The following is a 25,702-nucleotide window of genomic DNA, read 5'->3' on the forward strand; positions in this document are numbered from 1 at the left end:
ATAATAATAATAATAATAATAATAATAATAATAATAATAATAATAATAATAATAATAATAAGACAAATATATAAAACAATTAAAAAATAGATTTATTTTAACATATTTTTATTTCTCAATGTGGTACATGGTCATAGTTTTACTCGAACTGAGATTTGTTTGCTTATAATTTTGTAAATTTTTGCGATTATACCTACGCGATGGTATAAGGTATTTACGGTCTTGCGTAGTTCTTGTTGAACTTTTGCAGTAATTAAGAATACACTGTCGAACCATGATTATTCATCACAAACAATAAGTCTGTAAACAAACGATAAGTTATAGGTTAGGTTTGTACATTTATACTTGTAACTATTAAATGAGTAAATTAAACTTAAACTTATAGAAAACTACTAAAAAAAAACAAAATAATTAAACATAAATATCACAATAAAAACTATAAGTATTCCAAACTTAAACTAACCACAGCCGTTAATACATACTAAAGATAAACATGGCTGCGCGTTGGATCGGAAGCGGTCCCCCAAAATTTTCAGCCAATGGCACATGAGCTGAATATGTATGGCGCATCCCTCCTACAGGATCCCTAGCACAATTCGGCATTGTGCGCCACTGAGTTACATTATGCTCTGTAATTGGAAAACCACAAATGTAAGTCACGAAGTGCACAGGTAGAATTAATTGAGAATCTAAAACGAAATTGTAAAAAGGTAACCGAGAAACAACAATGTGAATAACAACACTGAATGTTGTTTCTTTGTTAATTACAGGTAGGATTAATAATTAGGTTAAGCTACTATATTGTATTTTGGGTATAAAATAATAAAATCTTTGTTAATTACAAAGAAACAGTTCATGTGTTATTCATACAAAAGAAAACCTCTATCAATTCCAAAATCATCTTATATATATATAGGTTTTTCATTTCAAAATAACAATTTTTCATTCCAAAATAACGATTAAAAAAAACAAATAAAATAATGAATGATAATTTAAAAAACTAATTCACATAATGTGCTTTGTTAATTTTTAAAATTTATGTGCAATTATATTTAAAACAGTATTTATGGAATTAATCCATTTGCATCATATGGAAATATGAAAAAAGGCCCATATCACCGAAAAATTTTTGTTATGTATTTAGGTGTAAAATTGTATAAAAGTAAAAAAAATAAGAGATAACAAAAGAAACAAAATAACAAATCAATACAAACAAAGAGATAACAAAGAAACAAAAATGTTATACTCCTCAGTCATTAACAAGCATTACAGTAATATTTAAAATCAAAATTAACATGTCATTGTAGTATTTCAAATTTGACACTTAAAATTTTGCAAGTCGAAGTATGATAGTTAATTAAAATTCGGAGCGTTAAGGGTTAATTAAATATTTGGATTCTCCTCAATGCCGAACGCAGCCGCGTATATATATGTTCCGGTGATAGTGACCAGGAAAATTGAGCGAGTATATAAGTTTATAGTGCAAATAGATTAAATTCAGAAAATAATAATCTTTAAAAATAAATAAATTTCATTTAAAAAATGCGTTGGATTTACGTCCACTATACAACTGTCCGTATTTTTGGAATTTAGAAAAACAAAATTAGAAAAAGACATCTTCATAAAAAAACATATATTTATATATAGACTGAGAGCTAGCTACATAAAAAGGCTTGTTATTGGTACACGATTCATTTCTATTGAAAAAAGTACCTTTGGTATAGCTGAACATAAATCTGCATGTCTGCCATCGCAAAAGCGTGGCTTAAAGCAGGGCCGTACGATTGAAAACGTGAAATTTAGGTGTGAAAAAAATCATAAGGTACACGGATTCTAATTATGAAAAAAGCTTGTATTTATATTAAGGAAACGCGGAAAAATATTGGCAGACAGTTTGCTAGGGGCTAAAGTGCCGCCAGAGCGCGCCAAAGGGGTGTAAAAATTAGGGACCCTATAGGAGGGACGCGCCATATACATTGCTAGGCTGAACATGTGGGGGGACAGCTTCTGTTGCATCACGCAGCCATGTTTATCTTTAATATGTATTAACGGCTGTGGTTAGTTGAATCATTCGCGCGCTATCACGTGACTACACGAGTTTCTGTCCCCCAGCAATGTATATGGCGCGTCCCTTCTATAGAGTCCCTAGTAAAAGTTAATTAAAAAAAAATTAGGAAATACATGAACAAAAACTATTTTATTTTATTATTTAAACATTAAGAAAACAATTTACTAAATGGCAGACAAAAATTTGTACGCGCTAGAATAGAAAATTTGTAATCGCGCTCAACGCGCTGGATATTTAAGTATACATTAATTATTAATATTTATAAAATACTGAAACGAAAATTTTACTATTTTTACAACTTTAATTTTTAGGAAATATTGGGATTTTTGTGCTAATTATTGTTGCATAAATCAAGTTTTATTTAAACAATAAATAAACATTTGATAGTATTCGGCTTCTTCGCGGCATCAATCTCAGAGCGGCAAAGATGGGCTAAAAGTCATGGCATCCGATCGATCATAGTATCTCATACGTACGATATAACAGGATTAAAAAAAGCAAGACATCACCAGCGATTAAGAAAAGCACCAAATTAAAAAAGACAGTACACAGCTTCAAAATTTTATAGCTGTTTTGAAACAAAACATGAATCCTTTCAACAGCGAAGATATTCAGAGCGATCAGTTATTTAATATTGCAACAGGACAAGTAGCGTCGCAAGAAGTAACTGAATTTTTATTGAGTGTTGAGAAAACTGGTCATCGCTTGAGAGAAACGTTCATTTCTGAATGTGCTGAATCTGATAGTAGATTTGAAATGACATTAAAGCAAAATAAAATACTCAATTTTGCTGCTACGACTGAGAAAAGATTAGTGAGGGTGAATAATAAAGTTCAAGAGGTACGATTGCAGCGTGACTTATTCGGACGTATGCTAGCTATATCGATGAATGAAAACACTAATGTTGAAAAAATTCTATCATACCCTCTAACACTCGTTCCAATGTGTATGTGTCACTTGGATGGATCTATTTATAAAACAGATAAATCTGCTCTATTCAAATGTTTGGAAAGAGATGTTCAAAGTAAGGCTCCGACTTATACCGACATTTGTTTAATAGATGGATTTTTTTTTATCCATTATATTAAGGACTTGCCAATAACATTTATCAGTGTTTCGAAAAAAATACTGCAAATGGTAACTAAAGACAAAGCTCATGAAATACACATAATTTTTGATAGATATTGATCACCTTCTATCAAAGACTATGAAAGGTCACAACGAGGAGGTTTCTCTGGTAATCGCATGTACGCGATTTCTGGGCCAGAGCAAGCAAGACTAGCCGATTTTAATAAAGAGCTGAGAAACAGTTATTTTAAAGAAGCATTAGTGAATTTTTTAATAAATCACTGTTAACAGCAAGAAATGATTCCGTTTTTAGGAAATAAAAAAGTACTACTTAATTTCGATAAATGCTATCAATATGAAATTCAAAATGAGAGCATATTATTTTCAATTAATGATAATTTTACGCTCCATTTGCACGAAGAAGCAGATACCAAAATTGTATACCACGCGTGCAATATTGAATTAACAGCAAATATTGTAATAAAATGCTCCGATACAGACATTTTAATTATAATGTTAGCTAATATAATTAATGTTCGACAAGGTAGCAAAGTTTATATACAAACAGGAGTTTGGAATAGACAGAGAATCATTGACGTTTCAGCGTTGTATGAAACGTTAGGTGATTTATTCTGTCAATCATTGTCATGATTTCATGCCTTAACTGGCTGCGATTTTAATCCTGCATTATTCAAGAAGGGAAAGCAACGTTCTGTACAGATACTCAGAAAGAACAAAGAATTTCAACAAGCTTTTAATCAAATAGACTCTGAAGACTGTGACGAAAATAGCGTATTTACGGTGCTCGAGAAATTTGTTTGCAATTTATATAGTTTTAAGTGTATGAATTCTGTAAATAGTGCCCGATTCGCATTATTTTTAAAAACTTATAAAGTAAACGACTTAGACGAACCATTCCAGAAAAAAAAATTATAGAATTTTGATGCTTCGATTTTACCGCCCAGCCAGGCTGAATTGACGCAGCATTTATTAAGAACAAAATATATTGCCACAATATGGAAAAATGCTTACAAACAAATACCGTCAATTTTAAAACCAGAGAATTGTGGATGGTTAATATCCGAAGACAAATATGAATTCAACTGGTTCGACGGATCGCAGCTGCCCAGTACAGTAAAAGATGTACTTGATATTGAAATTATTGAAGGTAAAATACTTTATCATAGAATATATAAAATTTCTTTTTACTTCAATGTATAAAAATCTTACTATATTTCAGGCGATGATGCAGGAATCAAATCTGAGGAAGATTCGATATATGAAAGCGAAGATGATTTTCCATCTGAGTTAGACACTGCCAGCGAAATTGAGTAGCATCTGTTAATATTTTTGCAGTATTCGATTAATAAAGATATGAATAATATAACATAATGTCACTTTTTGTCTTTCTAACAATATATTCACAGTATAATAATTTCATATTTATTCCATAATTAAATATCGCGTTAAGCCCAATAAAAAAGCTTGAATGATAACGCGCTTTTTCAAACCGTCTGCCAAGGTTTTAGCCACCAAATTTTTGTCTACCATTTAGTAAATTGTTTTCTTAATGTTTAAATAATAAAATAAAATAGTTTTTGTTCATGTATTTTCTAATTTTTTTTTAATTAACTTTTACTAGGGACCCTATAGAAGGGACGCGCCATATACATTGCTGGGGGACAGAAACTCGTGTAGTCACGTGATAGCGCGCGAATGATTCAACTAACCACAGCCGTTAATACATATTAAAGATAAACATGGCTGCGTGATGCAACAGAAGCTGTCCCCCCACATGTTCAGCCTAGCAATGTATATGGCGCGTCCCTCCTATAGGGTCCCTAATTTTTACACCCCTTTGGCGCGCTCTGGCGGCACTTTAGCCCCTAGCAAACTGTCTGCCAATATTTTTCCGCGTTTCCTTAATATAAATACAAGCTTTTTTCATAATTAGAATCCGTGTACCTTATGATTTTTTTCACACCTAAATTTCACGTTTTCAATCGTACGGCCCTGCTTTAAGCCACGCTTTTGCGATGGCAGACATGCAGATTTATGTTCAGCTATACCAAAGGTACTTTTTTCAATAGAAATGAATCGTGTACCAATAACAAGCCTTTTTATGTAGCTAGCTCTTAGACTAATACGTCGTCAACCAATGGGCTTGTATCAATGATAACTATTTATCATTGATATCATCGGTATTTATTATTAGTTACTGAATTCTCTATTGGTTAGATTTAAAAGGGGGGATTCACCCCTTCAGAAAGGACAATCTTAATAATGAATTAAACAATGACTTGAGAAATACTTCCTCAACGAGATGCAATTATGGCAGAATTATAGAATCAAATAATGATTTTGATAGCAGTAGTGATGAAAATATGAAAAATTTAGTTGTTGAACGGAGAAGAAATCGTATTTCAACAGTAAACAACAAGATAGACTTCGAAAAAAAGAAATTTTAATAAAACTATATGAATAAAGTAAAACAATAGCCTAGGCAGTGCAAATATCAAGTATTAATAAAAATACAGCTTATAATTGATACGTTACAAAAATGATGTCGGTGTTGTTTTAAACAAAAAACAAGGTGGTTAAAATATGTTCAAATTGATTGACGAAGTTTTAAACTATATTGAATTAATAATAGAACGCAATCCAGCAATTACATTAAAAAATATCAAAAGTGAACTTCTGCAAAAGAAAAATGTAAATCTTAGTACTACATCAATTTTTAACGCATTGAAAACTTCGGAAATAACTCTTAAAATTGCTACTTTTACCATTAATCGTTTTAACACTGTACACGTTTTAACACTTGAACAACGTAAAAACTATGCATTAAACTTCTGCGTAAATGCTCCACAAACGCGAGAAAGAATTATATTTATTGACGAGGTAGGGTTTAATTTGCATCTTCGAAGAGCTAAAGCACGTTCAAAAAAGAATACAGGTATCCCTCCAACAAGACGGTACCTCATGACACGGTTTCGTTATAACACGATTCATATTTGGGAACCCTCCTACAACACGGCATCCTATAAAACGGTTTTCTTTCAAAAAACCTTTTTACAGCACTGTACTTCTACAGCCGCGACGAGACTTGCCGTCTTAAAAATACAGTGTTGCAGAAAGTATTTCTTTTCATCTCCATGGCCTGAAAACAAAAGTGTTCGAACTGTTGTGAACTGAAAACATCAACGTTAAATGCGTTTTGGAAGAAGATATGGCTCTCTTCAGTTAAAATAAAAATCGTCACAAAATAAAATTGGTGGCATATTAGAACTTGCTAAATCAATCGGAGGCGAAGGTTTTGTGGATATGGCTATTGTGGACGTTCAAGGTTTATTAATGGAAGAAGAAGTTGACGAAGCGGATTTGATGGAAATGGTATCCAAAACTGTAAATCAAATTGATCCTGAGGACACTAGCACTGATGAAAATTGTGCTGTTAATAAGTTAACATTAAATATATTACAAGAAGGCCTAAACTTAGTTGAAAATCTCGAGTCATTTTTCTTAAATGCAGATCCTTCCAAAGAAAGGAGCCGAAAATTCAAAAGGGAGCATCAAAACTGTCTTGCTCCATACTGAGAAATTTACAATGATGTGGTAATAAACAACAAGCAAAGTAAAATTACAGATTTTTCAAAGAGGGAAGAAAATGCAAGAACTTTAAATGATCTAATGTGATAAACTTCAATGAACTAAAAATCACTTTAATTTCGCTCTGAAAGTGAAAGTGATATCACTCAACCGAAAAAACGTTCTCGGTTGATTAAATTGAGCAGTGACGACGAAGAAATAAATTAAATTAAAGTTGCGTTAAATTAAGATAATATTTTTAGTTTTGTATTGTTCATACATTAATATTTTTAATAAAAATTAAGTTGTTTATTTAAAAAAAGAAAAATATTTGTTTTTAAAAAGTTTTCGGAACGTGTAACCCCCCTTTTTGCATTGGCTCTGGGTCTCAAACAACACGGTTTCAAATAACACAGCATTTTCTAGGAATCTATCTACCGTGTTATAGAAGGGTTACATGTACTTTAGCCTATGTTTCAATTCCCATCGTCAGAGGACGAAATGTATCGCTAATTAGCAATTGCAGCTATGAGTTTACATGGAGTTGTATATTATGAAACAATATCAAACTCAACGGTCTATGCGAATACGTTTAACTTGTTTTTAGATAGATTATTTGATAAATTGGCAGTAGCAAATATCAATAATGCGTAGTTAGTTGTAGACAATGCAAAAATACACAAGACTCAAGAAGTACGCGATAAAGTTAGTAACACCATACATGCATTGATCTACCTTTCGCCATATTCACCGATGCTTAACCCGTGGAAAAAGTTTTTTCAAAAACTAAATTAGCTGCAAGAAATCTGTTGAGAGAATCTGAAAATGATTTGAATTTGGTTGATATTATAAAACAATCTTTAAGCACGGTTACTTCTAGTGATTGTAATAATTATTATGTCGATATGACAATGAAATTACCAATTGCAGCTGCAGGACAACCATTGCATTGATTTTTAATCTTACAATTAGTTCAATAAATATTATCATTTATTATTTTATTTGTAACTGTATTTTTAATTGTTATTTTGAAATGAAAAAATTTTAATTTGGAATGAAAAAATATTATTTTAAAATTAAAAATTGTTATTTTGACCTGGAAAACCTATATATAGGATGATATCCGAAACAATTTTCTTAATTTTGACAATGAATTTGTGGATTAGGTAAACATCATAAAATATCAAACAATGATTTATTTAAACAAATAAACGAAATACAAATTAGCTGACAAATTAGTCTTAAATACATATTATACTTCATTTATTGTATATTTAAAAATCATGTTACTCGTACTCATAAATATTACTTAGCTTTCAAGATACAAATCTTAATAACTAATAGTCTATAACAATGGAAAATAATAATAATAATAATAATAATAATAATAATAATAATAATAATAATAATAATAATAATAAATATACATAACTATAAAAGTAATGAAAAGTTATTAATGCCACTTCATATTATATATTCAAGAATTAAATGTCATGTTCTTTTTTCCCTTTAATCTTTGTCAGGCCATTATAATTAAAACTGGCAAATTTATAATCTATATTTTCTTTTCTGTTCTATGTATTTGCATATTTAAAATTTATTAATATAATACACATATGCCATTATAGAAATACAGAATTTGCATCGAATTATTTATTTCTTTGTAAGTGAACATTCCATTTCAAACTATTTTTTACAAAGATTATTTTCATTATCACTTAATTTTTTTATTTATTTGTTTATTTTTGTCTAATCAAGAGCTACTTCTTAAATTTACGATTGAAAAGTAATCTTTTAATAACTATGTAAATGAAACATTTTTTTTTTTTTAAGGAAAATTCTTATCGTTTATCCTAAGTTTATAATGTGTATATATATATATATATATATGTTATGGAAACATCAATACATGAGGAAATTAAATTAAGTTATACGCAATATCTGTATTTACACTACGCTTCCCTCGTTTTATACTAATTAGCTTTTTATATTATAAAGGAGGCCATGCTAATAAATGTTATCATATAACAATGGAAAATATTAAATATAATAGGGTGGGTGTACGTATCATACATTATACTGTATGAGCTAATCCTTCAAATATTGGATACCTGAAAAAACATTAATTAATTTAAATTGTGCCGTTCATATGCCAAACCAATTAACCCCTTAACCTACGCGATATCTGAAAATTTCGCGTGCCAAAAGAAAGAAGAAAATCGGTCGCGCGCCGTGCCATTCAACTGTTCCGCCGCGTATCCGCTCGTTTAAAACACATATTTTTAACCACGAGTCATACTCGTGGTGTTCGCTTATGGCACAAATTTTTTACCACGAGTCAGACTCGTGGTAATAGGTCAAGGGGTTAACACGTTAAGTGTCAAGTCTCTTCTCTTGTAATTTCTGTTTAGACCACAATGATTAACATTTGTAAAAAAAAGAACATAAGAATGTCGGCTGTAGATAATAGAAATGTCCTGAATGGAAAATCTAAGGTTGATTTGTAGGGATCAAATTATTTTTATTTAGTGATGTTAAGCGTAATTATTAAACAAATTTATTTTAAATCTAAAATATTAACACGTTGAGCGCTACGTCCGCCATCGGTGGCGGACACTAGACTTTCCGTTTAGGCCGCGTCAACCACTGCTGGCTGACAGCGTATAACATGATATTTCTAAGCGGCGCGTGTAGCCTGACGGGGACTTCCTTGAAAATGAGCGTGGCGCTCAACGTGGTAAATATCGATCAATTGCTTTGATGATAAAATTAAAAAAAATTTTTTAAATTGAGTCAAACGCTTTGGCTTCTGAATGGCTCAATAAATGAATTTATGGATATTGTTAATATCATTCATATTATATTACATACCTAAATTATATATTGATTACGTAGAGAATTCATACTGGATTTGACTGACTAGAAGTTGTTCTACACCGTGCTTCAAGTGATCTGAGTTTTTCAAGCCTGTGCATTGGGTCCAGTAGACTTTTCTCCTCTATTTCAGGAGTTGTAGTAGATTCTATATATAGTAAACACATATTGATGCGATGTTTGATTTAAATTTTAAAATGAAATTAACAATTTCTTTTGAATCATAATCAAACGTAAAGCGTACGATTTATTTATATCGAATTATTACTTAATTTTGTATAGATAACCTGAGCTGTAATTATTCATTCGCGGTATAACTCCTTGATTTCGTCGTGCCCGATCTATTTCTCGTAATCCTTGTTCTATAAAGTCCTGGAAGAACTGGTGCGACTTAACTAAGAAAGGTTGAACATCTGCGTCAGGATATTGAAGTTTAAAATCATAAAGTTGCATTAAACCCTAAAAAATATTTAAAGTAAGGATAATATTAAAGAAATTGCAAATTCCTATCATACAATAATAATTTAAGGGGTAACACCACTATAGAATTGTCAAAAAATCGATTTTTTGTTTTTTAGCTTAAAGTGTACTTTAGATATCTAAAAACATTATGCACTTGGTCCCGAAGCAAAAAACAATTTTTAACATGGCGAAATTTTATTTTTACGAAGTACCTCAAAGCGCTTCGAATAGTGATAACAAAACTTTAAACGCGTTTTTCTCGAAACTACATTTTTAAAACTGGGCGGACACAGAACTCGACCATCATTAAATAAGTTAAGAAGTATAGAAGAAAATGAAATAACAAACCTCTTGCATTTGTTCCTTTGATCCAATTTTTTTGAAGATTTCTGCCAACTGTTGATGAGTAGATTTTGATAAATGTTTTTGCATTTTTGCTGTACTATTTGTCTTTGACGTTAGCCTTGAAGTTGTATTTAGTTCATCCGGTTTAAACGTCTTTAAAAAATATAAATTTAATAGCTTAGAAAAATATTTGTCTTTAAATATAATAAACACATTTATACTCACGGCAATTAATCTTATCAAATAAGAATGTAATTCTGATTCATTAGTGTTATTTATTTTTGTTAAATGACTGAGTATTGTGCTTCCTTAACACGTGTCATACTGTGAAGAACTGTTTTTATTGTTCTTAATGGAGTATCAGAAGAACGCTTTTTCCACCAAGTAGTTGGATAATCCTGTAAATATAAACCTTAGATATACGTAAGAAGTATTAACATTTTTGTTATTAGCGAATTTTATATGGTTAGTTCACGTAAGGGCTCTGTATGAACAAACTACTAACCGACAGACTCATATAAGGATCGTAGTATGTGACATTATGAATGTACAAGTGAATTTATATAAAAAACGACTCACGTTAAAGCATACCGCAACAAAAAATTTATAAATCTTTTCAATAAACAAACAAACCTTCAAAAATCGATGAACTTCTAAGAGAATAATATCATAATCTAAGTCAGCTGCCCAATTTGGGAACGTTTTAACAATTTTCCACAAACATTTCATTACCAATTCTTCATATTTTGGAGGAACATTTGATTCAGCACATGCATGAAGTAGTTCTATTAATACACTAAAATATAACAACAATTAAGTAAACATAATATTTGTTTTCTATAAAATCATATGCATGTAGATAATTAATTTATTAATATAAGAATATTTTATGAAACTTACCATATAATTGTTGTGTGATTTGAATTGTCGATTATTTTAACAACTATGTTATTTACTACTCTGATATATGCTTCAGCTTCATGCAAACGTTCTAATTTACATTCTGCAAGTAAAGTGATCATTTGTTCGACAAGTTCTTTCAAATGTATTAGTGGTACATTTTTAGCAAGTATTCCGGTATCATAAAACTGAAAAAATTAGATAATATTTAATATAAATCATGTAAATATATTTAATTATAAAAATAAAATATTATACATTCTGGTTTCTTACCGTGAGGATTACCATAAAAGTAGTTCTAAAACCTTTGGATACATTCGTGCTTCCTTGATGCAAAGGATACGTTTGTAGAAATTTTAATTGCATATTCACTGAACTAATAAATTTATCTTCCTTCGACTGTAATAAATAAGCTTTATGCGATCTTAATAACTGAAAATAAATATCAAGAAAATTACATTCTGTAATACGATGTTAGTTCGTGTGAAATTATTTTCTTATACGAAACATATATTTATCTAAATTATATAAAACAATACATTTATATTATACTAACATTATCAATACTGTTCATTGATTGTATGGCTGTAGGTAAGTCAAGACTAGCCATTGCGAGTATAGTATGTTCAAGATTATCATCTTTAGAATTAGATGGCCCTTCGGGTAATACTGTTGCTGATTTTGGTATCAACAATTTTGGTGGTGATATTGGTATCATTCTGTAATACATTATAAGCAAATAAATAATTGCTTATCATTTACACGTTAGAAATAAATTTACTTACTGGGTTTTAGTAGAATTAAGTTTAATTGGTTCATCGATATCAGATATAGTAGTATCTTGAAGAACAGGATTTCTAAATTTGACTGGAGCACTCGATTCAATTTTTTGTAGAAAATCCATATCTAATCCGAAAGGTCCAATAGCTTCTGTTTGCCCTATTGGAAGTGGATTCCTATAAAAATTTGAATGCATTAAAATATCTGCGCTAAACTTAACAAAATACAAACTTGACCAAATATTTCATATTAAATAATCCTAACTACAAACTTCAGCTACCAAACAATAATGGAAAATATATATTTATTCTACACTATTTTATAATACGTTTAAAAAATATTCTTTCGTTATTTTTTATTAAATTTAATTACGATTTTACGTGCGTAATTAAACTATTAATGTAGTAAGTACGTTATTTGTATATGTATATTATTTAATGCAAAAAAATACAAATTTATATAAGTTAATGACCTAGTTTTACAAAGTAACATGTTTACTTGTTTTTTTCTTTCATAATTTACATAACACTTGATTATACTTTAAATTATTTAAATTAATTTGTTTTTCATAATAGGATGATATTTATATGACATGCTGATTACACCAAAGCTAATATTAAATGATAAATCAGAACTTTATTACTAGCGAGATACGAGTAAATACTTACTACTTATTCAAAGTAAAATCAAACGTATAAAGGAAAAAGTACAAAACAAAGAAAAGAAAGGATTTTAAATGTTAAGATATTTTAAAGTAACAAATTTTAAAACCCAACACCATACACTTCATACTGAAAGTAAAAGAAGTTATTATGAATCACAAACATGTTAATATCGCCTTTATCATTTTTAGGATGTAGATGAGTATCTTGATCAAGTTCCTTTCTAACTTCGCAAGTTGATCGCGCAACGATACAAGATTCCTTTGATTGTTTTGAATCAATATCTCCAGTTTTGATTGTTATAATTTTCGTCCTGTAAGATTGTTATGAGGCAAAACACATGCGGACATAAAAATAAATTAATAAACACAATACTATGGATCGCAAAGATATTTGATGTAATCTTGTTTTGTAATTGTAACCAAAAGATATTTTTTTTTATTTTATTATATTACCGTAATATTTTTTATATGAAGATAAATACATATATACATTCAGTTATAAATATCGAAGAATGCTAAGGCTTTTTGCCCTTTCTGAAACGACGTTTTATAGAGAGAAACTTAATGAAATAGAGGATGTTAGATAAACCTAATTTAATAGTATATTTTTACTTACAGATTATTAGTCATTTCATCATCCATATCATCCTGTTCCGGGACTTCTTCATTGTCTTCTTTATAGTCACTTTCTACATCTTCCGTCAGTGGAACGGTATCCGCTATTGTAGGTACAATCCTGGTAGAAGATGCTGATTTTATTGGACGATTTTTTGCTGCCCTTTTAATACGTTCATCCAACAACGATTGATCCTTTTCTGATATCTATATTAAATAAATAAATATTATAAAAGTGTGAATTTAAGTGAATCAGATTGATGTAAATAATTAAATTACAAATTTAAAATATTATATTTTAACAACTTACCTGACCAACCAGTTTAGTTATTTTTTCACCTTCAAGAAAATATGCTTGTACGATACAATTTAAAGCAGCATTCCGAACAGAATTATCACGGTCTGCTATTTGTTTTGCAACTTCTTTTAATGCTGTTGCTGGAGATGGTTGACATACGCTAATTCCATAATTCTCGATAAGTGATCCTAATTGATCCAAACATCCTAAAAAAATTATATTTTGTTTTAGTATATATAAAAATGTTGTACATATATATAACATAATATAAATACACATTTGAGATATTTATTATATATGTATTATCACAAATGTATATATCCGAGATTTTTATAGCTAAATGGTATCAGCGTATTCCAGTGGTTCCCAAAGTGAACGATATCGCCCCCCGGTGAGCGATGAATCGGTTCAGGTTGATGATTGACACTATCGCAGGTGAAAACTGGAACTATGTGGCGGGACGGGTGTGCGTTCATTAAAAAAAAAAAGGTCATGAGTGCACACATGAGTGCAATAGCTAAAATTTTAAAATTTTCAAAATATTACAGTTACTAAAAAAAGGCCATTAAAAAATTTCCAAAGGGCAAGGGGCAATAAGCAGATTTTTTTCCAAGGAAGGAGGCGACAGGACAAAAAAGTTTAGGAACCACTGGCGTATTCTATGCACGAAAATAAGAAAAAATGTTATATAAATTACAAATGTTTACGTTAACTTGACAAAGATTTTCCTTAAGTTACCAATTGATTATGTTTAGAATAGAATACGCTAATATCGTCTAATTAAAAATACTTCAGACATCCTTCATATTATTGCATAACCAAAATGTACAAATTTATCTTTTCATTAAGATGTTATACGTAAATACCTGTTCTTTGACGAGCATTCTTAGATTTTAGGCCTTCCATTACATATGAAAATATTTTGCTGACAGGATATACAAGTGCTATTTGTTTAAATAATGCACGTACACCATTACGTACAGCATCTTTCGGATCTCCTATCTAAAAAGTATTCGTTTTCATATTTTATTTACTATATTATACGTAAAATAGTTTTCAATCGTTAAATATATAAAAATTTTAAGGTATACCTTAATAATGAGATAAGGAATAAACGAAGCAGCTTCATTTTCTAACATATGATACTGATCCTCTATTAAAAAATTGAAAACAGTTTGCAAATACTCCAGACCTTTCAATAATACAGAAGGATTAGTATCAAAAAATCTCAAAGTCAACCACTTAAGAATAAGATCGAGATTTGATACTAATGCTTTACTATTACCAGGAAGATCCTAAAAAAAGAAAAGAAATAATAGAAAAAAATTTCTTAGTTTTATAATTTAAAATCATTACAAAACTGTGCACAAATATTTTAATCTAAATATTCACCTCGGTTAACGATTTGATAGCTTCTAAATGATATCGAAAATCAGAATGAAACATATTTGTCATTAAAGTTTTGTTTACGTTAGCTGCAGTCATAAGTTCTTTAAGTAATTCCACAAACTCTTCCCTCGGTGTTGTGAAATTCCATTTTAAAACCTTCAATTTTTGTTCATCAATGACTCGTTGATGTTTAAGATTATTGGTGACTAGCAGAGGACTGTTATCAACATCTTCATCCTTTTTACGAGCACTTCCTGGTTTCGATGATGCCCCACCCTTTAATATTACAAAGATATGAATAAATGAATTATCTTAAATATGAATTATGTTAAAAATGAATTAAATATTAATAAATAAAAAAGAGACCTTTGGTTTGACTACTGCTTTAGCTATTTTTGCAGCTCCTCCACTTTTAACAGTTTTCTGTATATTTTCATCGGATAATTGTTTCTTAGATAACGGTTTTATAGGTAAATTAGGTCGAGATTTGTCCAAAGCAGCAAGCACCACTGTCCTTGAACCAGGCTGTAATTAATAATGTTAAATTATTTAATTATTGTTGTATGCGAAATATACAAAATATACTTTTCTTCGATTAACATTAGTTCTCAATTATACGTAAACGATATAAACTTTTAATTAAATAAATCTTATATCTTATATAAAAAATAAATTTTATAATAATTAATGATTCTCTTTTACAAAATATTTACCTTTAATTTTTCTGTATTTCTAGCCATTGCTTCGTAAGAGAGATGAATCATGAATCCAAGTACAGCTTCTTGAGCATTTTTTCTTACATCAGAATTTCTATCTTCTAAATTACTATACAAATGAGGTATACAAACAAGAAGTTCCTCTTTCGGTATTTGTTTTACAGGAACTAAGAAAGAACAAATTAAAAACAAACAAATTAGATTATTTAATATAATAAAATATGATATTAACATTATTCTTGGAATACATTCTTACTTAATGGTAATTTCTGAGATAACCAAGTCCACAATTCAGCTCTAAGTGTTGGTGATCCAGATTTTAAAGCATCACCTATAATTTCTCCTTCGAAGAATTCCTTGTAACCACATTGTTCTCCCCATGTATCGATGCATGAAATCGCAGCAGTTCTTATCCAAACCTAAAATACATGATTGTAAAATGAAGAAATTCAACTTTTTTATTTTGATTAACTGCTTCAGTTTCAGGAGTCTTTATAAAAATTGTGTCAACAAATGTCAAGTGGTGCGATCATGTATTAATTGCACATGGCACTTTAATAACTTGGTACTTTTCAACAAGATCTTACTGCTTCAGACTCGAACAATTATAGTAAAATTATTTAAAACTTAACATAGAAATTTTCTAACCTTACTATCTCCAAGGCATTGTATAAAACCAGGTAATAAAATCCTTAAATGTTGTTTTGCTGATGTACCCAATGATACAGCTAATGTCTGACATATACCTAAAGTTGACTGCGCAATTTTACTGTTACTGTCAATTAATCGCAATGCTAATCCTTGTGGTAAGTCACCGATAGAGCCCTTTATAAATTTGGATTCATTTAATATAGCACTTATTTTTTGTAATCCTTCATTCCGTACCTATTTTTAAAAGTATAGAGTGATTCGATAAATATATATAATTATAATATTTATATAATATATATATAATTATATATATTTATATCTTAGAACAAATTGTTATAATCAAGAAAACAAAATCTTAATTTACCTTCCAATTTTTATCAGATAATTCGCTAAGAAGACTTTCTGTAATTTGATTGCTAATATCAACCCGTGGAATTAAGTCATTTATATTTGGTTCATTGCTTTCAACTTTTTCATTAATTTCAGGTTCATCTGCATCATCGCTTCTCATTTTCTTATTTTTGGTACCTCGTATAGGTACAGGTGGAGTTTCACCATTATGCTAAGATATGAAGTAAAAATAAAATTAGATTTAGATTGTATTTATATTTATATAAAATGCATTTAACCCCTTGCATTATAACAATGTGTGAGATTCGTAATATGCTTTATAGTTCAAACATGAGAAACATGAATTCTATCCATGGTGAATTTCACGAGTCAAATATAAGTATGAAAAAAAGTATCGATTTTGACACATAGCCTCACGTATTAAATCATAGTGCAAAGGGTTAATAATCTATAACCCTTAAATTATTTTTACTTTTTCACATTCTTGTTCAATTTGTTGTTTAAGAGATGGTTTTTCATTATCGAAAAATGTAAGCAGTTGTCTTCCCATATACAAATATAAAGTGCCAATTAGTGTTATAGCAGCAGTACGCACACCAGGATTAGTTGCCCCTACTGCTTTCTTTATATTGTCTATTAAAGATTTAACGTTAACTCTGTAATATAAAATTGTAATATTATAACATATAATATAAAATATGTATAAAAAATAATATTAAATGATAAAATGATTTTTAAAACATCAAATCATTAATACGTACGAGCAGCCAAATTCTATAAGACCCCTACTCAACCAAAGCAATGTTTCTTGCTGAACTTTAGGATTCTTTTGACTAAATGCAAATGAAAGTATTTCATTAGCCACATATTCAAAACTAGTAGCACTTGCTATTGATAAAAGTGTCTCGGATGCAACTGGACTATTTTTTGCACATCCCAGTTTTTCTGTTATATCTGTTATGCAATATCCAGAAACAGTGCTGAAAATGTAATATACGTTTACCAAACACATACATTATAATTCAATAATATAAAAATTTAGATTTAGATTGTTCCTAATCGCAAATCTCCAAAAGTACTTCATCGATTGTTTTGAAAATTTGACACAACGTTGCATTCGCATACAAGTATGTTTTTATTACATTCATTTATTTAAAAAATAATTAATTTTTTTAAATTATATGATACAGATAAGTCCAGCGCCATCTGTCAGTCGTAGATTCAGTAAGTGCGCGGAATATTTAAACATATGTAAATATGTTCTAATGTTCTAAATACTCTTTATCTATACAACGTCATATTTTGGCTCAGTCTGATTTTTCAATATTTATGTTCAATTTTTATTTCCATTTAATTAAATATTTTTAATATTTAATTTTGTGTTACATTGTATTGAAATTGAGTTCAAATATTTTGTGTTGTCTTTTAAAGGGAAGAGGGGACAAGGTAGGTTATCATCTACAGGAAAACTACCATTTATACCTCTTTTCATCTAGGGAAAGATTGAGATTCCCACGCAGGACCGGGAGGACGGAAATCAAGTTCGTCTCGGAGGAGGGAGGTGTAAAATTTTAGAAGCTTATGCTTTCTCTTTTTTTCTACTATTTAATCAGACTGAGCCACAGCAAAGCGTGGAGGGGCACTGCTAGTAATTCAATATATTTAAAATATAAATTATATAACGCAAGATTATACAAACCATGAAAATGGGTGATTATCTGCCAACATTTTTATAATTTCCAATCTATGTTTGAGAACTTGGAAGTTCATGTCTTTCAGGCCAGATTTTTTTGCCAATGTTCTTACAATGACTTGTGTAGATACATCTGTTGGCTCCAAATCCTTTACAATCTATAAGAAACAAAAGGTTTCAATTTTTTACTTATTTCTTTCACTACTATAAACGCGTAAATGCGTCCAGCGAAAGATTATCCATTTCCCAGTCAAAGAATTATCTCTTCAAATTTCATATAAGAAAATGAAATGGTTTTTTTATTTGTAGTACCTGAGAAAGTTGTTCAACAGCAGACAATCGAGTTTTCCAGTTACTATCTACAAGTCCCGAAATAACTTCATTTGGTAAAATTTGTGAAGCAATTTCTTCTATTTCTTCAGTACTGTAATCTTTTTCTATTTTCATATTTGAAGATTTTTTCGAAGCTATAATAAAAAAATTATATATATAAATATTATATATGTTTATAAAAGAATATGTTCATCGTAGATATTATATTTACCTAAATTTGTCGAAGAAGAAGAAATTGGTTTTCTCGATAAACCTTGTTTAGTTGTAGTATTAGATCTTTTCATTGGTTTAGTTTCATTTTCTTTTGCTTTTGTATTTTGCTCTACTTTAGCTGGTGCTGTTTTTGGTCTAGGTTTTGAAGACTTTTGGGCAGGTGGAAGTTTAACTACTATTACAACTTTTTCTGCGCATTCTTTAATCTAAGAAATGTAAAATAAAAATAATTTCAGTAATTATTTAAAATTTAATTTACATTTGTTTCTTTTAAAAATTAATGTAATAAATTAAATAGATATATACCTTAGCCATTTTTAAATTATCTATGTCCGTCAAAAATGGCATCATGGCTTTTTCTCCAACTAATTTCATTGCTGTCGCAATCGCTTCTGCTGAATTGTCCCTAACAGTAGGATCTAAAAATTATATCATTTATAAGAAAATATTAGAAATTATTTTAAAATTTAATTATAATTAGTAAATACAAATTAAATAATAGCTGTATTATATACCTGGTTCATTCAATGTTTTTAAAAGTGCTGTTGTATATGCTTTTAATAATTTTTTATTTAAACTCGATGGAGGAGTACAAGCGAAACATCTTGCTAAATAAGCAGCAGTTTCTGCTTTTACTGCTGGATTTTTATTTTCTAACGCAGCGAGTGAATCCTCCAATATAAGATCAATTGTAACCTAATACATACCAATATATTATTTTCAAGTTATTATTCTAATAAGAAATAAACACTTACGCTGCCAAAAATTGCATCAGCAGCTTCTCGGAGAGCTTGTACAACGTTTTGCTTTTTTTCTCGAAATTTCTCCAAAATAGCAGCCAGACACGATGTTGCATAAGATTGAAATCGTTTTCTTAAACCTGTAGCTAAGCCAGTTAGACATTTTCCTGCTAATGCAACGACCAACACATTGGTATCTTTGGATATTACCTATAAATAAATATAGTCATTGTATAGAAATTACAATTATAAGAAAGTTTAATAAAAAATAATATCGTTTAAATGTATATGTATATAATTTTGTACTGGAATTTGCTGTCAAAGAACTGCAAAAAAGTCATTAATTATTAACGCGAAATTACTAATAGATAATATAAAAAATCTGCAGTTACAAATAAGCGTGGAAAAAACCAAATATATGGTCACCGATGGAGTTCAGAATATGTCTAATATTGGAACTTTAGTCGTCCAGGATAAAATGTTTAAACGGGTCAGTAACTTTAGGTACTTAGGATCGATCATAAACCAGACAAACGAAATTAACGAAGAACTTAAAAAAAGAATAAATTTAGACAATGCATGCTTTTACCGGTTAATAAATTACTCAGCTCACGGTTACTATCTAGGCGATTAAAAATCAAGATATACAGAAAAATATCATCCTGCCGGTAGTCCTTTATGGTTGCGAAACGTGGTCGCTTACGTTACAGGACGAAAAGAAATTTAGGGTTTTCGAAAACGAAGTTCTTCGTAAAATTTTCGGTGCAAAAGGCGATGAGGAAACAGGCGAGTGGCGAATTCTACTCCATAACGTAGAAGTACATCGATTGTACAACAAACCGGACATTATTAACGTCATAAAATCACGCCGATTAAGATGGGCTGGTCACGTGGCGCGCATAAAATATTGGTCGGTATACCGAACGAGAAAAGACCACTAGGTAGACCGAGACGTAGATGGGAGGACAATATTAGAAAGGATCTGAAAGAAATAGGATATGAAGACCGTGAATGGAAGGATCGCGCTCAAGGACGGGAACAATGGCGGGATTTGGTATTTGTGACAATGAACTTTCGAGTTCCTAATGCCAACTAATATTAATAATAAATGTATGTATATATATATACCCTTTTCAAGGCTTTAACTACTTCTCCATAATCACCACTTTCTAATTTTGGATTTGATACAAGTTTCTCCAAAATTTCCAAGGCTTCTTTCCTTTCTAGCCATTTCTTAGCTTCTAATTTTTCATAGAAGTCCTTAGGTAATTTAGAAAGTATATCAACAGGATCTAATAATTCATACGGATCTATGTCTGATGCTATATCTCTATCAATTTCTTCCTTCTCGCCTATAAAAATATCCATCATGTATAACTTGACAAGATTTACAAAAAATTAATAACTTACCTTCACTATCGTCACCCATTATTGGATCAACAACACATGTTGTTTTCGGTTTTTGTGACTTCAAGTAACGTTTAGGTACAGCTTTTTCATTTCCTAAATTATTAAATTCCGTCTCTAATTCTGTAATGTGTACTGGTTTTAAGGTATTTAATTGCTGCTTCAATGGAACGCCTATCCATCTGTATTATTATTTCATAAACGTATAAGTATTATTAAAATAACGTGTATAATGTGTAGGGCATGTCTAAAGTTTCTTCGGCCAAATAATGTCAATATATACTATTCTTCAGTTAATGTGAACATTTATAATTGAAAAGCTTTAAATAACCTATACTAATATAATATTTGCGAATAAAATGTGCTGATATTATTTGATTAAAAAAGCCTCTGACACATTGTATATAAAAATTATATTTATTTTTCTACTTACCTGTACATTTCAATGACCAATGCTTTACCTTCTTCTCTAACTGTTTTATCTCTATCTTCTAAAAAACTAGGAATTTTCTTTATCAGAGGCTTGACATTAATAACTTTTGATCCAAATTCGCTATAAAAAAAAGATTCACATTTGATAAAAAATAAAAGTATCATAGAGATGTATCATGGAACAATATTTTGAATTTAGAATATAATTTATGATTTACCTTAGACTAAGAGTCAAAGCGGCAATACAGGCAGATACAATTTTAGGATTTTTTGCCTCCGTCCCTTTAAGTAATTCTTCTTGTACTGTTTCATGTTTTTCTATTTCTATATACATTAATGTTATTTGTACTGCTAAATCTTTCGTTTTAGCTTTGGGTGCAGCGATACATTTAGTCACTATTCCATTCATAACTTCACCAACCGTTCTAAAGGAATATAATAATACAAAGTGAAAATAAAAGAAATAAATGATTTTAAGTTTACAGATTAATATTGAATCTTTCTTTAGATTAATTTTAAATTGTTTTAATTTAAATATATTTACAAATTTGTAACTCACTTTCCAGCAACAGCCGCATTTTCCACAAAAGCTAGCACAGCTTCTAAACCTTTCTCTTGTGCCGCAGCATTGCTATCCGATACAAATTTCTTAACGAAGCCTAAAAACTTATTCCATTCAGGCGATTTTTCATCATCTATGCATTGAAATGTTTTTACACATTCTTCATATCCATGTAATCTTGCCCTCCATGACTATAAATAAGAAAAATAAAATAAACAATTAATAAAAAAAAAAACCAATTAAATTAATAAAAATGCAGTTAATATCACAAACTATTAATAAAAATAAATGATCACAACAATACCTTATGTACACAGCGTTCTTCTAATGGCAATTTCACATATTCTGTATCTTGCTCCATATTTTGGGACCTGATTGAATAATCAAAATATCAATTTAAACAATTTCAAAGACAACCAAAATTCACATATAATAAATATTCATCTTAACAACTAATGACTAGTACATGTCATATATACTATAGATATCATATTTCTTTGTGGTATTTTCAATAAGGATTCTTCCCTGAATCACGCAGTAGCGAGATATAACGTGGTCACATGATTATTCACGCAACCGTACTAAAAAAATGCAATGCTGCACGTGGAAATAAAAAAAAAAACTCACAAATATTATATTATTACAAAACTAATTCTTTATAGGAAAAATAATTATTAAGAACAAGTAAAGAAACTTAAACTTTTCGTAATCGATGAAATTTTAACCTATAGAATGAAAATATTATTATCTATTGTACAAACTCAAATGTAAATCATTTAAAAATTCAATTTTTTTCTTCTACAACAAATATGATCATCGTTATTCTGTAATAATTATATTTAAAACAAAATTCAATGTGCCTGTATAATATATATATATATATAATTCAAAAATGGCGCTGAAAAATATCTGTACTAATGATATTGAAGAATTGAATAGAAAGCATTGATGGAAGGGGATATACTGCCAACTGAAATCATTAAGTCTTTGTTCAATAAATGTTTTATTTCTTTACTGATTCATTTTTTTTTGTCTTTTATTTGACTTTCAATAACCGAATAGAAGTTTGATTCTATTTAAAGGATCTCATGCACGTTATCTTTGCAATTTTTATGAATATGTATACTAAAGTAATCGATCTGCGCAGTAAAGTATTGAAAAGCAAGGAGGAAAGGAACGGGTGAAGGAGAAGAGGGATTACTTTCTTGCATGGTTTCTGTATGCATTTGTTATTTAAGAAATTTATATATGTGAAATAATTTTTGTAATATACTATCCAAACTATTAAAACGAAAGTAATACTATGTTAGATTTAAATAATAATAATTGAAATGAAAAAAGAAAAATTAAGGTTAAGGGATACAGAAGAAACAATCAACATATGATTAAGGTTTTGAATTTATCATAAAATGTTAATTGTTCTAAAATATTAAGTATATAACAATATTTAGTATCAATGTAATATTTGCATCCAATTGTTTAGAAATAAAGATCATTTTGTTAATTCTGTCTTTCAAATAAATAAGTTCATTAATTTGTCAAATTGATTAGCTCCACAAAAGAAAAAGTAAAAAAAATTGGTAACATTGTGTTACAGTCAATCATTTTGACTTGCTAATGACTCATATAGTTCTAAGATACAAAGAGTATTTAATTTATCAAGAAATTTTAATAAAAAAAAATATTTATTGATAAATTTTTAAATGTATTTTATTTTATGATATTTATTCAATTTTTAAATAAATAAATAAATAAATATATATATATATATATATGTAAGAGAACGTTACTCGTTCAAATTATTGTTTTGAAAAGGACGGTTAAATTTTTTTCTACTATATAAAAAACCAAATTGTGTTGCTGTGAATAAGAGAAACAACAATTTAAGTTTATTCTTTCTGTCTATTATAATATTCTATCTATCTATCTATCTGTCTTTTCTTATTGGTCTTTCTTCTTAGACTGCCTCGTTCCTCTTCTAGTCTTTGCTCTTATCCCCACCTATGTTTCTCAGTTCACTAATCTAACGATTCTATTATGGAAGGCGCGCTAATATATATCTTGAATTGACTAATATTTATTGAATAATACAATTATCATCATTATTTATAACTCATTACCATAGCGTGATGACAATTTGTATATTGCATTTTTTTAAAATGTCTTATCCTTAGAGAGGAAAAATTGAACCGGTGTTTGTCAGAACGGACAGAATTTTCCAGTAGATTTAATACTTGCAAAGCAGTGATACTAGCATTTAGTATAATAAAGTAGAAAAATGCAATTAAAATAAGATAATAGATCATCATATTTTGACAATAAGTCGAATACGCAATGAATATTAAAAGTTTATAATAAGGTCTGTTTCTCCAACACGTTTGCTACCATGCAGCGGAGAATAGATTTTGATCATAGACTAGATTTATTTTTTGCATTAAGTACTGTCACAAATGTTTGATGCTGGGATCTCAATGAAAATCAGTGCACCACAGATATGCAACATTGATAGCAAACACGTAAAGATATCAATGAATACAAATATTAAACGTTAACCACACTTCAAAATGATAAACCAAAAATAAAATAGTAACTAACTGAAACTGAAATATTGTTTATTAGAACCATTAATGTAATTTTAGGAATAAATATTTTTGCAATGTTAACTTTCTAAATGTTTAACTTAAAATCAATTCAACATATTTGTAACATATAAAATTTATTCTTGCTTAACAGAATGTATTTATCTCTAATAATGAAATACGTGTAAAAGTAAATAAATATAATTTTCTGTATTCATCATTCATTGACAATCATAATTTTATCTTCATTTTAATTAAGCATAAAATAATTATATTTTCAATGAATAATATAAAATAATTATTTGTCAATATACATGTAACTGTGTCTTCTTCTTCTTCTTCTTCTTCAGAACCATGAAGAAGAAAAAAAGTAACTGTGTATAAAAATCAATTAACGTTAGATTATACTTTATGGAAATATTTCAAAATTGTTATAGAGTTCAAAATAGCAAAGACAACTACAAATCGAAGTAAATTGAATGAATTAGTTTAATGTTAGTATATTAAAGAGATTAATCTGAAATTTATTCGTGTAAAAAATTGTTTAATATCATTGAATAATATTAAACAATGTTTTTACGTTTTAAATTTATATAATTGCCATTTTTCTACGATCAAATTTGTATGAATGAGAATGAATTAAGAAAACGCAATGAATGATATATAACGTTTTTTTTTTGTAATTTGAACTCACCTTTTGAGAAGACGTTAAAAAAGGTCCCTTCACACAGCTCTTTAGATTATTCAGTAAATTCGTTTTATATTTCCTTATATAGTTTGTTTCATACGATTAGCTAATGAAAAAGAAATATTAATGATTACTTTGGATTAATGACTATACTTGAGGCTGAATAGCCACTAAATATTTAACAGTCAATTTTCAAACATACGTAATCTTAGCTTTAACCGTCAAATGTGAATGCAAACAAAAAAATGATTGCTTTCAATACTTTCCGCACAACAAATTATAGGAT

General features: G+C 29.1%; 1 protein-coding gene across 1 annotated transcript; it reads right to left on the reverse strand.

Moving 5' to 3' along the window:
* Positions 1 to 91: 91 nt before the first annotated feature.
* On the reverse strand, positions 92 to 25,671 carry msps (msps cytoskeleton-associated protein 5). Its single transcript, XM_089174110.1, is given in 38 exon segments — positions 92 to 629; positions 5,923 to 8,835; positions 9,596 to 9,746; positions 9,886 to 10,057; positions 10,409 to 10,558; positions 10,631 to 10,716; positions 10,719 to 10,803; positions 11,039 to 11,201; positions 11,306 to 11,493; positions 11,579 to 11,737; positions 11,862 to 12,024; positions 12,091 to 12,261; positions 12,911 to 13,060; positions 13,366 to 13,571; positions 13,675 to 13,868; positions 14,529 to 14,664; positions 14,754 to 14,957; positions 15,055 to 15,327; positions 15,418 to 15,576; positions 15,765 to 15,934; positions 16,024 to 16,186; positions 16,416 to 16,652; positions 16,783 to 16,980; positions 17,242 to 17,425; positions 17,531 to 17,749; positions 18,469 to 18,620; positions 18,775 to 18,929; positions 19,007 to 19,214; positions 19,315 to 19,427; positions 19,524 to 19,704; positions 19,764 to 19,958; positions 20,877 to 21,100; positions 21,159 to 21,337; positions 21,589 to 21,708; positions 21,806 to 22,012; positions 22,147 to 22,340; positions 22,454 to 22,520; positions 25,423 to 25,671. Coding segments are annotated over 35 exon segments (5,937 nt in total). The 5' UTR covers positions 22,511 to 22,520; positions 25,423 to 25,671; the 3' UTR covers positions 92 to 629; positions 5,923 to 8,835; positions 9,596 to 9,624.
* Between the last annotated feature and the right edge of the window lie 31 nt (positions 25,672 to 25,702).

This window comes from Polistes dominula, unplaced genomic scaffold, assembly GCF_049000335.1.
Source record: "Polistes dominula isolate Pdom_NZ unplaced genomic scaffold, Pdom_raw_medaka contig_482, whole genome shotgun sequence".
Taxonomy (NCBI): domain Eukaryota; kingdom Metazoa; phylum Arthropoda; class Insecta; order Hymenoptera; family Vespidae; genus Polistes; species Polistes dominula.